This window comes from Oppia nitens, unplaced genomic scaffold (genome assembly GCF_028296485.1).
Source record: "Oppia nitens isolate AA-2021 unplaced genomic scaffold, nextdenovo-longstitch-racon4-pilon3 scaffold12_pilon_pilon_pilon, whole genome shotgun sequence".
Taxonomy (NCBI): domain Eukaryota; kingdom Metazoa; phylum Arthropoda; class Arachnida; order Sarcoptiformes; family Oppiidae; genus Oppia; species Oppia nitens.
In genome coordinates, this window is record NW_026533191.1 from 2,534,804 (window position 1) to 2,550,300 (window position 15,497).

The following is a 15,497-nucleotide window of genomic DNA, read 5'->3' on the forward strand; positions in this document are numbered from 1 at the left end:
TTTACCTGTAGTGATATATGCAAGATCATTTTTGCCATACTATTGCCACCATTGGGTGTACTCATGGAGGTCGGCTGCAACTGTGACCTACTAATCAATATAGCCCTGACCTGTCTGGGCTATATACCCGGGATTATACATGCACTGTATATTATATTTAAATATTAATAATAGCACCATCAATCAATCAATCAACCAAATTCAAGCATGGTCATTTTTATGTATTAAAGTATTATTATTATTATTATTTCTAAATTATTAATTTTAAAATATATATAACATCATATTATATATATATATATATTTTTATTTTATTTGTTTTTTTTAATTAATTATGTTAATTTAATGTATGTGTGTGTGTGTGTGTGTGTCTTAAAATTTATCATTATATTTTTGATTTTGTTTTTAATTTTTGTTTTTTTTAATTATATTATTGTCATTCACAAAAATATACCCTTTAGAGTTATTATGAGATTATTATTATTATTATAAAATTAATGTTTAATTTTTTTTATTAAAATTTAATTATTAATTATTATTGTTTTTCTAATATACTGTATATTGCATGTTTAATTGTTTAAAACATAAATACATATATATATATATATAATAAAAATATGTAACATTTATTATATTTATATATTTTTTTTGAAAATTTAATTAACAAATTACTATTTATATATCTAATAAAACGCTGAAAAAAAATAAAATTTATTAATTTAATTATTTAATATTACAGTAGATATTATATGGAAAATGTTTAATTATAATAACAATAATTTCTATTTAGTGATAATTACCTTGGTAACTTTTTATATGTCATTTAAAGATAACACAACAATTTACTTTTATTTACATTAGATTTTTGTTTGTTTGAGTATCTCAAAGTATTAACATATTTTTATATATTAATAATGATTATAATAATATTTTATTATTGCAATAAATACAATATATGTAAAATAAAACAAAATAAAATAAAAATTATAATATTAATAATTTCAAAATAATTTAGTTAATAAAATTATTGTACATATATATATATATATATATGTGTGTGTGCAATAATTTTATTATATATATATATTAAATAGTTTTTATATTTTAATACAATTGTATAAATATATTATAGATTTATTACTATTTTTGATGTATATTATAATAAAATATTTTATTTTTTTAATTAATAAAATTCATTCATTGATTACAACAAAAACAACAACAAAAACAACAACAAAAATATATATAATTTTCTTTTAATTATAAAACTTTTTTTTTGCTTTTAAAAGTTCCCATTAAATGTCAAACTAAAATATTTCATAAAAATTATTATGGAATGAATTATTATATCAAAAAAATAATAATTAATTGATTTTACAATTATTATGTGTTGAAATAAATTTATAAATAAAATTAGTTTTACTAAATAACCAGAAAAAAATCCTATATATAGATATATTATAAATTATTGGTAAATGTCAAAAATTAATTGTATGTGTAGTTTATAAATTAATAGTTAAACTTTTTTTGTGCAGTATTAAAAAACTAATTTTCAATTTATTAGAGTATTACATCAATTATTATTATTTATAATTATAAATAATTATCTAAAAAAAATATTTTTACCTAAAAAACAAATATACAAATATTATTCAAGTATCCAAAAAATAAACATTATTATTATAACAATTAAAAAATATATATTAATATGAAATTAAAAATACAAAACAAATCAAACAATAGAGTTGCCATCGAAAATGTGCTAGTTAATTTTTATTTGGATATTATCAAGCAAAAATCTACTACTACTACTACCACTACCACCATAAACATGTATATTAAAAAACATATTAAATTAATAAACTGGATAATTATAGTCAATTATTTGGTATTATTATTAAAAACCATATATATTATGTCAATGTATGGACAGTTAGATTATGAGAGTCGACTGATTATATGCGATCCGACCATATTTTACGGTGATCTAGTTGAATTTACCAATTTAATGATGGTATTGGGCTATGTATTTGGTATAGCCCAGGCCCTAAGGTACCGGGTGTTTACTATTACTACTACTACTAATAATATTAATAACTATAACTATAATTCACACGATTGGACACTGGTATTTGAAATTATGAGAAGCCCGACACTGTGCAAACTATTGAAAACTAGACTATTGATAAAATTATCAAAATTTACCCGTATCATCTATTGGATACTTGATTTAGTTGTTATTAATTTTGGTAATTATATTTGATTGTTAAATATTATTTTGTTTAATTTTGTTTTTTTAATCTTCAAAATTAAATTATTTTTACTTTATATATAAAAATAACTATTGAATTATCATTTTTTTTAATTTATTTAATTATTATTGTTTACACAGTATTGTTTGATAATAGATTTTTTTATTAAATAATAAATTATTATTTTAGCTGGGTAATAAAAATTATAATTAAAAAGTCATATACTAACTCTGTTACATCAAAATAAATAACACATTAATATTATTTTATAGCTTTGATATATTTATTAGTTAAATATTTACAGTTTGTATTGTATTTATAGCGTTATAAAACGTTTATTATTAATACTATTTATTTATTTATTTTTTAAAAAATGTTTTAATATTTATAAAATTATCAATAGCTAGAATATTTGTATTATTATTGATATAATTTAATTATTATTATAACTTAATTATTATTATAACTTAATTATTATTATAACTTAATTATTATTATAACTTAATTATTATTATAACTTAATTATTATTATAACTTAATTATTATTATAACTTAATTATTATTATAACTTAATTATTATTATAACTTAATTATTATTATTACTTAATTATTATTATAACTTAATTATTATTATAACTTAATTATTATTATAACTTAATTATTATTATTACTTAATTATTATTATAACTTAATTATTATTATAACTTAATTATTATAATAACTTAATAATAATTATTATTACTATTAAAAATATTATTATTTACAAACTATATAATAAAGTATTTAAATATTTAACATTTATATTATTGCATATTAGTTGCATTCATCATAATCATAACTATGGTTAGTACGATAAAAGTCTATACAATTTGGCAACTATTTGTAGCATTGTGGCCAACCCTACTGATTATTGCCGGTTTTATTGTACTGTTTGTCGACGCACTGGTCGGTGCGGCCATAGTCCTGATTATATGCTATTTTATGCATTTGCGTTTGGCCGGTGTTAACCATACCATTGAACGCCTATGGAAATACCGGTACATCCAAACAACTGGTCGACCAATCGGTCGTAGCCAACAAATCCTACGCCTACCAGCACTGGTAGCCCGTGGTGTCCAAGACTATCTGTCGAGACACTACTATCTAATCCAACAGTTTGTATCGTTCAACCAGTATTGGCGGCACCTGTATCTGGCATTTCTGGCGACAGTATTTCCCATAAATCTACTACAAATACACCAGTTTTTGTTTGAAAACCTAACACTAATGGAACGTATGTTTTTTATGTGTGGCCTACTTGTTCAACTATCAATGCTATTTTGTGTATCCTATTGGCTGGCACAACTGTCCTTTAGTATACATCAGCTAAGCGGCCGACTATCACGTACACAGTGGTCACTGGTCGGCCGGCTGGGTCATCGGCAGCTTAAGTTCAAACTGTTAAGTTGTTTTGAAAAGTTAAGTGCCCGACAAAAAATCGGTATAACTATCGGTCCGTTTGTTACGATGACGTTTCCCGTATTTGGAAAGGTATGTAATATATAGTACCCAAAATAAAAATTATTTTTTATTTTTAATATATATATATAATTAAAAATTATACATTTATTTTTATTTAATTAGATTTTTATAATGTATTGTCGATTTTTTATATTAGTCAACAAGTTTGCTATACGTCTACAAAAATAATTATATATTATATATTATTTTTTAATATATATCTATTTATAATAAATAATTTTTTAAAAATCCAATTTATTATAATAATACTAATAATTACTATTATCTGACTTGAAAATATAATATAATTATATATTTAAAAGTAATATTACTATTATATTTAATTATTGTAATTTATAAATATTTTGATTAATATTTTTAAAAACAATTTTTACAAAAAAAAATTATTATTATAAATATAATTATAATTTATATTAAATATTTATTTTTAAATATTTAATATTTGTTCTACATTGTATATAATATAATTAAAGTAATAAATAAAAAATTTTAACGATATAAAAAATTAAAATAATTTTTTTTATCTACATTTACTATACTAATCATAATTATACAAAATATAGTCTATTACAGGGTCGCTAAAGGGGGGTAGGGGGGTAAGACGTCTTACCCCCCTGAGATCGAGAAATTTTGGCTTTTACCCCCCCTGGCCTGAAGCCAAAAAGTTAGGGGGCCCCCTACCAATCTTCGGCGCCAAAGGCGCCGAAAATTTTTTTCATCGATGTAAAATTTTATATTAAACAAAAAAATAAATATTAAATTAGTTTTAATATAAATTAATAGCTTATGTATAGAAAATAAATAGATAAAAATGCTTAATTACATCAATTTAACATTATTTACAATAGTTGGGGCACTCCACAAGCTAAAAAATAAATTCCCACCAATTTTCAAAAAAATTATTTTATTTTATTTATAGCTGTTTATAAAAGATAATATATATTTTATTTCTTATTTAAAGTCGAAAACTAAGATTTTTAGCATAAATTTTAAAATAATTATATTTTAATATTTTTAAACTTTATATTAAAATGTGTTAGTTGTGCTTTAAAAATAATAATAATTATATTAACTAAATATTACATAAATAGAGTTGGGTCACTCCACAAAAAAAGCTCCCTAATAAATTCCCACCAATTTTTAAAAAAATAATCAAATATATTTTATTTTATTTAATTATTTAGTTATTTAATAATTATTTCTGACAATATTATTATTAAGACGTTATAATAAATACAGTATTATATCATTAATTTTTTAATTAAAATCAATTTTTTAAAACTAAATAATTGAATTTTTAATTAATTATCATGATTATAGAGTAATATATATTTATTCATTTTTTATATTTTTGTAAAAATGAATATTTAAGATAACATTTTGAGTATTGAGAATTAAGTTGGGAATATATTTATTAGTTAATTTATAGATAATTTAGTTGAAATTTATTAAAAATTTATAAGGAATTAAAAGGAATATAGTGGGAATTTAGAATCTTTATATTAAAATGTGTTAGTTATGGTTCAATATAAAATACTATAAAAAGATATATTCTTAAATTAAATTAATTATTTAGAACTAATTAATAATTATTTCTGCCAATTTTATTATTATTATTAAAAAGTTATAATAAATACAGTATTATATCATTAATTTTTTAATCAATAAATATTTTTTTAAAATGTAAATAATATTTTTATTTAATAATTATAATTATATTAGTTATAAATATATTTATGCAATTTTTAATATTTAGAAAACATTTTGAGCATTGAGAAATTAAGTTGAGAATATTTTTTTATTAGTTTATTGGAAATTTAATGGGAATTTAGCGGGAATTTAGCGGGAATTTAGTGGGAATTTAGCGGGAATTTAGTGGGAATTTAGTGGGAATTTAGTGGGAATTTAGTGGGAATTTATTGGGAATTTGGTGGGAATTTGGTGGGAATTTAGTGGGAATTTAATGGGAATTTAATGGGAATTTACTCAAATTTGGCAAAAATTGTCGTTTAAAATGCAATAAAAAAATGTTCACCCCCCCCTATACCCCCCAAGCTTTTTCGAAAATTTTGCCATTTTACCTCCCCCTATACCCCCCCCCCCCCCCTGAAATCGAAAACATTTAGCAACCCTGGTCTATTACAATAATTTATCATAAATTTAGTAAATAATACACACAGACAGACACACACTAAATAATACCATTAATTATAATAATGTATTTTAATTGCATGTATAAAAATTATATATCATTTTTTTAAGTTCAAAATTCAATATTTGTAATAAATATTATTTAATAATAAATATAGACTTGAATTAGTACTCTACTTATAGAATAAATTATTTATAAAAAACTAATAATAATAATATTTTTTGCATATAAAGTAAATTTAATTATTATTATTATTATTATCTAAACAAACTACAAAAAAAATTAGACAAAAATTTTTGTTTACAAAAAAATCTATTATTTACTACTAAAAAAAATTTCGAAATTATTAATCAAATTTATTAAATGTTAATTAAATTTTCAAAATTATTAATATTATTGATAACAAAATTTTTTGGACAATTAATACTAAAAATGAAATATTATTTAACACCATTTACACGTATAAAATCGGATAGTATTAGCAATTATCTAATTGATTATTATCTAGATAATTTTCGTGAACTATTAAAACCTAAATCCAGCAAGGCTAAAATTATACATAAAAATGGCCTAGTAATTTCTATACTATACTTAGTGGTTATAGTGAAAACATGCCTGGTTCAATTGTTGCCAATGGACCTGGATACAAGATTACTACTATATGATCCATCAGTATTTTCAAGCAATCCTATTACTGCCCAATTTTCATTCATATTGATAGTATTGTTGTACAGTTTGGCACTAGCCTTGAACGCCCGGTTCCGTTTGTGTCGGGATCCCGGTGTCCAGGAATGGACACAACTATTTGAAATTATGCGTCGACCAGTACTGCGCCGGCTGTTTAACATACAGTACAACAATAATCGTTTAGTACTTAAAAAATTGATACCGTTTACCATAACTGTCTATAAACTATTGGACATTATCTACATTCAATTTGGTTTGTTTTTGATTATAATTATCTATTAATGAAAATATTATAATTGATTAGTGATTTTAAAAAAAATTTTTTGTTTAAAAATTATTATTATATTTTTGTTTTGTTTTTTGCTTGATTAGTTAATCGGTTATTATTATTATTATTATTAGTATCAAAAAAAAGTTATAATAAATAATCCAAATATATAAAAAATATCTAATTCAATAAATAGATATAGTAAATATTTTTTTAGTAATAATAATAATAATTTTTGTTTATCTGTTTGACATTGGTATTTATAATTAGTTTATAAATTTATTTAATTAAATATTTTATTTTCTAATTAGATTTTATTTATTTATTTTTTTGAACAAATTATTTAATTTATTTTAATTTATTATTAATTATTATGAGTAATTTAAAAATATTTTTTAATTAACATAGTTTGTCTAACAATTGCTATGACACTGTTTGTATTTATTAATTATTATACCTGGCTGCAAATGCTCATAACTAGTATAGCCATGCTTATATCTACCGTAACATTTCTAATAATCATAACTGATGGCCTAACCGGTGCGGCCATAACAATCATACTGTGCTACTATTTGCACTTACGTATCGATGCCATAAACTATATTATTGAACGTATGTGGTGGTGGCGGACCACCATCACCACCAGCACCGACAACAGCACCGGTAGACAAATCAAACAATCAATTATCGAACGTTCAACCATCGACTACCTGAGCCAACTGCCACATTTTATCCGACAACTTTCCCATATAGATCACTATTGGCGGCACCTGTATCTGGCCTTCCTATTGACTATGTATCCGATGAATTTGCTTCAATTGCACCAGGTCCTATTTGAATCCCAGCTAATAATATTGCATCGGCTATTTTTTGTACTATCATTGATCATCGAGTTTATCGTATTGTTTGGCCTACAGTATTATTTGGCCAGATTTTCCAATAAGATACATAAGCTTTCAGGGAAATTGTCCCGGCTACAGTGGGCTATACCTACTACAGAGGACAGTCGTCTAAAGTGGAAACTTATCGTCTACTATGAACGTTTGGCCAGCACTAGTAACCGATTTGGTATTACTGTCGGCGGCCTAATAGTTATGACACTGCCAGTGCTGGGAAAGGTATGTTTTAAAGGAAATTTATTACAATTATTTATTAAATAATATTAATTTTTTTGTATTTTATTTTAAACTGGGACCTAGCTTACCATTAAATATTTTAGATATTTCATATTGGTGCATAAATTTTCGCTAAAAATTTAATGTAAAACTAAAAAAAATCATATAATTTAAAATAATAATATTATTATTATTATTTATCTAGAGTATGCATTATCATAAAATTTTATATTAAAATTTTCTATTATTGTTGATATAAAAAATTTAATAAATTAATAAAAATCTTTTGAGTTTAACTATATATATACAAACTATGTATTTAATAATTATTTATGTAACTAATTTTTTTAGATGTAAAAATTTACTAATAAAATACAAATATTTTTTTAACTAATATAAAAGCTGATAGCTTCTTAATAATTGAAAAAAAAATTTGATTTCAATAATAGAAAATTATTGTTAAAAAAAAGTTTATAAATTTAATTATTTGGAAAAAATGGTTATTTCTGATATAAAATTAGTTTTTTTATAGAAACTTATAATTAGTTTTATTCAAGTACTCTATTGTCGGTCAAAAATTGTTTGATATTTTTTATTTTTGAACCATTATTTTTGTCATTTTTTTTTCTCTAAAATTATTGTTAAATATTTTATTTTCTTTCATTCAATACTCTCTATTAATAACAACAAAATACCAGTGAATACAATATATTAGTTAACAATATTTAGTACAGTTTATATATACAGTATGTAAAAGTCATATTCAATTATAGTTACTACTGTATAATGAATTGCTGCAAAAATATATCTATTGTTAACATTAATAGAGAGTATACAGTATTACACATAATAGCCACATACACACAGACATACCGGTGCTTATTACATAATTGAGCGCTATTTGATTGTGATATTCATAATAAATCCGATACCCGGAGAGAGAGAGAGAGAGAGAGAGAGAGAGAGAGAGAGAGATAGTCGACATACATATAACATAACATAACAATTATATGTAAACTATATAACCAAAGGTTCAAATACATTGACTGCAAGAGAGAAAAAAATCAATATATCAATGGTTTCCCACAATAATTGCACAGTTATGTTGTGCTGCTGTTGTTGCTGTGTTCTATTTTCTACCGTTCCTCCCGGTGCTCTCTCTCTCTCTCTCACCATAGCATTCACACGTACTAAACACACACATAGACAACACAATGAAATAGTTAGCACACAAATCAAACATAAAAATATGTTTTTATTATTTATATATATATATATAGAGAGAGAGAGAGAGAGAGTGAGTAAATCATAATATTTTTTCATTGCTTAGATATATATATATATATATAGAAAATATTTTATTTATTCAGTGATATTGTAGTGCGAAAATAATATATATATTATATATAAAACAATATATTTATGTTGAAACAAATTTAATTAATTTGATGTGTGATTTGATGATCAGATATATCGTACAAACAAAATATATATTACAAACAAATATAATTGAATAACAAAATAGCATAAATTTAAATTATATATATATAGTATATATATATTTTTGCAAATAAGATAATATTTTCATATACAGTATATTTTCATCTAATGTGAAAAATCCAATTGTGTGTAATAATATTTATTATAATAAATAAATATTTAAAAAAAAAATTATTTTTCAAATTTTCTACATTCAACAACAACACAAATAAAATAAAAGTAATAGTAAGTATTAAAAAATTATTATTATTATTATTATTATTGTTTAATAATTAGTAACTTAGTTAACATTTAGTAACTAAGTAATAATAATTATTATTATTAAAAAAAATTGCTTAATTTATATATTATAACAAATTTGTTTTTAATTTGTTTTATATAGAAAATTGACATTGCACATCTACTATATATATATATATATTATTAATTAATCTAGTACCATTATATGTAAATTGAATATATATATATATGATAGAAAAAATGCCAAGTTACTTTAATCAATTATCTGGATCAAAATAATAATAACAATAATAATAATCACAAAATAATGGTTGATTTACGCAACAATAAGTACACCCATCATCATCATCATCATAGTAATCATAATAATAATAGCTACCGTTACCAACTAAATGGCATCGGTAGTAGTAGTCGGTTGGCCACTAGTGGTTTGGCGGCCACTAACGAGTTTATAATCATCGAATCGGAACGTTCAGGTATAGCCTGGTTCAATCCGGTACGCTATACAATGGCACTGTTGGCCACCGTGTCGGCAGTATCGGCACTGGTAGTCATACTGGTACTGGCACCCGGTCACTATCAGCTACTGGCGCTTACTATGTCGTTGTCGGTATCGCTGATCGGCCTGATCGGAGCCCTGCGAGCCGATTGGACAATGTCGGCCATCTATACGACAATGATGGCCCTGTTGCTGGTCATACAGGTGCGCTATCATAACTGTACCGATCAGACAACAATAGCTTCGCTGACCGTACCGATGCTAGCCTGGGCATCGGCCAGTCAACTATCGTCAATGGCCCGACTGGCCGTACAGTTGTTACATTGTATCGCTTCGGGAGCTTTTCTCTATAGTCTATGGATGACAGATGAAAATAGCGGTAACAGATGTAATGATATCATTGATTACGATGATGTTGAACAACAACAACAACGGGATTCACGGCTAAGTGATTCCCGTATTATATTTTCTCGCATTTAATTTCAATCTCCCATAACTACCTGTGCTTTTTACGTAAATTTTTTTTTTAAAAAAAAGTATATAAATATATCACAAATAGTATTTAATATGACTTAAAATAACTGCCAGTAATATCATAATGTTTGTACTGTATGTACGTATGTATGTATGTGTGTGTGTGTGTGTGTGTGTGTGTGTGTGTGTGTGTGTGTTATTTTTTGTTGAGTAGTGTATTAACCAATTTTTTTGTGATTGATTTATTGCTAATTAATATTATCTAATTTAATTATATTTGATTTATTTTTTTTAATATAATTAGCATAAAAGTATATTTAACTACAATAAAAAAATAAAATAGTTTTTTTTTGAATAACATAAATCAGACTAATATATAGTTAAATTAATAACTCGAAAAAAATAATATAAAGTCATTAAAAATTTAAATCAAATTTTATATTATGTTTAAAAAAATAAATAAATATTATTATTTATAAAAAATTAAAATAAATATAATTTGATTATATTTATAAAACATATCAATTGTTATTTTTAATTTACTATTATATATTAGAAATAATTGTATTATTATTAGTAGAAAATTATTAAATAGTAATAATAATAGTTTGTTAAAACTAATTTTTGTTTTGTTTTTTTTTAAATAATTGTTATTTAATTATAATTTAAAAAAATTGTTTCATTTTCTATTAAATATTATTACAATATTGTCAATCATATCGTTCATATATATATTATATAATATATATTATGACAATCCATAATATTATACTTTAACTTTTATTAAATAATTTTTTATTTAAAAAAATTATTTGTAATTTTATCTACCGATAGACAAAAATATATTTTAGTTTACATTGAAAATATATTTATATAATAAACATAAAAATATAGATTACAAATAACTATAAAACAAAAAACAATTATATAAATTCACATTTTTTTAAAACACATAATAATTTTCTAAAATAATGTATTATTTTTCTAAATTAAATGTAATGACTAATAGTATTGTAATAACCGATTGTGTAATAATAGTAATATTTATTTATATAAATAACTATATATTTAAATAAATAAATTTGTATGGAGTGCAATAATATATATATATATATAAAATAAAATATATTATTTATAAAAACTAATTTTATTTATGTAACAATAAATAATTATAATTTTTTTTTTGAATAATTAATTTAAATTGAATAGAATACTAAACATAAACTTTTTTTTTAATTATATTATAGTTTTAGTTGTTATTAAATTTAATTACCATAAATAAATTAACTTTATTTAAAATAAAATAAATTAGTTTATTTTATTTCACATTTTTTTGTTTTGTTTATTTATAATAATTTAATTATATTAATATTTTTTAATTAAATTTAAATAAAACAGATAAACAATATATATATATATTATTCAAATAAATACTRATYTATTTATATCAATATATATATAATAATTAATATTTTTTTAAACTGTAATAAAATAATTAGACAAAATTTACAAATTATAAAATTATTTATTAAATTATAAAATTATTTATTATAATAATTTTAAGTTAAAATAAAATTTACTAATATATCAAAACAATTTTAATTAAATATAATTAACCAAGCAAAATATATTTATATATTTATATATATATTACTATGTAAAAAATGTACTAGTTGATTATCAAAAAAATAAAAATAAATAAATGTACGTACTTTATGAAACAATTTTTAATTCAATGTACAGTAGATTATTGTGTAATAAATATCATACTATTGGCTGACAACACAACACATAATATACAGTATATATGTATAGTAATAGACGTAAACATTGGGTTAAAAAACATAGTATAGTATTATTTAGTAAGCAATTGATTGAATSAATCAATTYATACRATAAATACAATTGAATTAAACAAAAATGTATTTAAAAAATCAATTCAATTGTTTTGATTAACCAGTGGTCACGTGATTGACACGTGTCTCTGTCACCCGTGATATTAKCCGCMGCCGATTAGTGGACACAACAACGATGTCGTGGTTTAAGGACATCGCTGGTCGAGCGGAAAACCTATTGAACAACATAGACAAGAGTGCCGGCCAAGTGTTGTTGGCCACCGGCCCGTCGGACRCCAATACCTCCCGTAGTGGCGGMGGCGGYGGCGGTTCGATAGTGGTGGCCACCAATGGTCAGATGATAACATGACCGACTCGTTTTCGACCATCACTGCTCATAGTATACKTACGATATCGTCGTCGGCATCGTTGGCCACCAACACMACCACCACTACGGGTGTCGGTGGCGGTAACGGCCAGAGTTCGCGTGGACACACACGGGCCTCGAGTTTCGAGTCGATCGGKTCGCGCGAATCCAGTCGATCGTCTAARGCGTCAACGACTTCGGTCGCAGCTTCCGCTTCGGCCGACCGTCAGATAGACGACGAAACGTTGTTTGACTTTCTCAACAATAAAGGTTCGGATGAKTGGCCAGTGATGGCCAGAGTGCGGCTATTTTTTTAGTTGACTAACTSTACTGTCTGTCTAACCTTTAATCGACAACAGGTGACGACATTCCCGAAGAGGGAGCWCTCATAGCAGTGTCCACTACGCCGTCGTCGGCATCGACCACATCGTCGTCGTCAGTGGCCGTCGTTACCGAAACACTGACCACCAGTGGTCAGTCATCGCCGGCCGCCAACGTTACCGTTCCATTCAGTGGCGGCGGTGTCGAMGACTACGARGGCCGCATACGGTCGCTGGCTTTGGAGATATCGTCGCTCAAYAGGCGTAACATTGAATTGGAAACCGAAGTCAAACGTCTGGCCAAACGTATCGGTAATCTACAGCAAAAGCTAAACATATCGGACGGTACTGTTCGCGAACTACAATCACGGGAAGCCGATCTACATGTATGCGACAATTACCGCCGACTTAGTTAGCTCAGGGATAACCTTTAAAAACTTTTTTCTCCCCTTTTATTTAAAGGCCAGTCTGGGCGCCAAAGACTCGCAAATCGGTGTCCTGAAGGTTCGGCTACAGGAAACCGATGCCGAACTCCAGCAACGGCTCAATCAAATCGAAACGTTGGAAGACCTAAACGAATCGTTACGAACGGCACAGGAGGCCAACCTRTCGACTGTTAACGACAGTGTCGACGGCTATCGTCATCAGATCCGTCAACTGGAGGCACAGCTACAACAGGAAAGGGATGAACTCCGTGCGGTACAGACACAGACAATGGCACAGATTGGCCGACTGGAGGACAATCAGAAATCATTGGTCAGTCGATAATAAATGAAAAAATTATTTGTTGTCTAAAAAAATTAGTAGATTTCAATTACCGGTAATTTTTTTCGGGGGCAACCAATAGGTCGATGAGATTTCGCTATTACAGCGCAACCTATCGCTGGAAAAGGCATCGAACGGCGAACTGGAGGCCCGGCTWAAGAACTCTGCGAAATGTATGGACGAATTGGACAAAGATTACTCTGAATTCAAAGTAAAGGCCAGCAAAACGTTGGCCGACAAGGATGAACTGATACGGGCGCTCAAAGCGGCTTCAACTACCAGTAGTGATGGCGCTGACGGTAGTAGTAGTAGTATTAGTAGCGCGGATGGTGTAGATCATACTACCGGTGCCGCCGCTGCCGATGATGTGCGCCGTCTGTTACAGTCCCAGTGCGACGCTATGGTACTCGAGTTGCAAGAGTTTCGCGAAAAGTACGACACATTGAAGAAGGCCTACGATCGGCTGTACGGCGAAGATATGGTAGCGTTGACCACTCGTATAGGTCTACTGACGGAACAGTTGGACAACGAGTCGCGCGTCCGACTGGAAGTCGAACAAGAGTTGAAAGAGTCGCGCGACGAGAGCCGCCATTTTCAGGACGATTTGCATCAGATTCGGTCGTCGCTTGAGTCGCGTATTATGGACAGGGATGTAGAGATTGATAAACTGCGCAAACAATTGGTATCGAAACGTAGTGCCGGTGCTCTTTCGGGTGCTGCCGGCGGCGGCGGCAGTGATAATGAACAACGATTCCGTAATTTGACGGACAATCTCATACAGAAACAGACGATAATCGAATCGTTGACATCGGAGAAGCATTCGYTAGCCTTACAGCTGGAGAGAAGCGAACAGCGGCTCAGGGATGCCATCAATGCCAGCCATAAGAGTGCCGAAGGTATTAGTTTTTAGTATTATTATGAGTTGTGATGTTATCTGATTACTGATACTTATCTATTGTTTTTTTTTATTGGCACCGATAGTATCAATAGGTATACACCATTCGCCATCGTTCGGCAATCTAGTGAATCGCAGTTCTGCGGCCATTGGCGGCAGCGGCGGAGTTCGGCCACTGGTCGAGGACTATCCCGACGACGGCAATGTTACCCGTCGCGTGAAACGAGCTTACGGTCAAATCGATGCCTTTAGGTATGCGTGTTGTTGTTGTTGTTGTTTACAGCTACCGTTCCCTTTCAATAATTGTTAATTTTTTTGTTTAGTATACGTTTAGGCAATTTTCTACGTGTCTATCCATCAGCCCGGGCGGCAATGCTAGTCTACGTACTAATATTGCACATATGGGTAGCAATTGTACTCATATACTATGAACCGGAGCAACACGGACCCGGTTATAACTACAAGATGCCCACACCGTTAGAGGACAGGGGYGGCGGCGGCGGTACTGGTGGTTAGCACTGATCCTGTGGCTAACTGTGCAGTCAAATAGATGTTTTTTTTATTATATCTTTTTTATATACCGTAAATATATTTAAAGAGAGAGATA

At 26.8% G+C, this 15,497-nt stretch overlaps 1 protein-coding gene across 1 annotated transcript; it reads left to right on the plus strand.

The window, feature by feature from the left end:
* The first annotated feature begins 12,874 nt into the window (after positions 1 to 12,874).
* LOC128954402 (golgin subfamily A member 5-like) lies at positions 12,875 to 15,497 on the plus strand. The gene is made up of 6 exons (XM_054299982.1): positions 12,875 to 13,180; positions 13,270 to 13,616; positions 13,693 to 13,986; positions 14,078 to 14,891; positions 14,977 to 15,142; positions 15,214 to 15,497. The coding sequence occupies exons 1-6, from the start codon at positions 12,910 to 12,912 to the stop codon at positions 15,404 to 15,406; spliced, it is 2,085 nt and encodes a 694-aa protein (XP_054155957.1). The 5' UTR covers positions 12,875 to 12,909; the 3' UTR covers positions 15,407 to 15,497.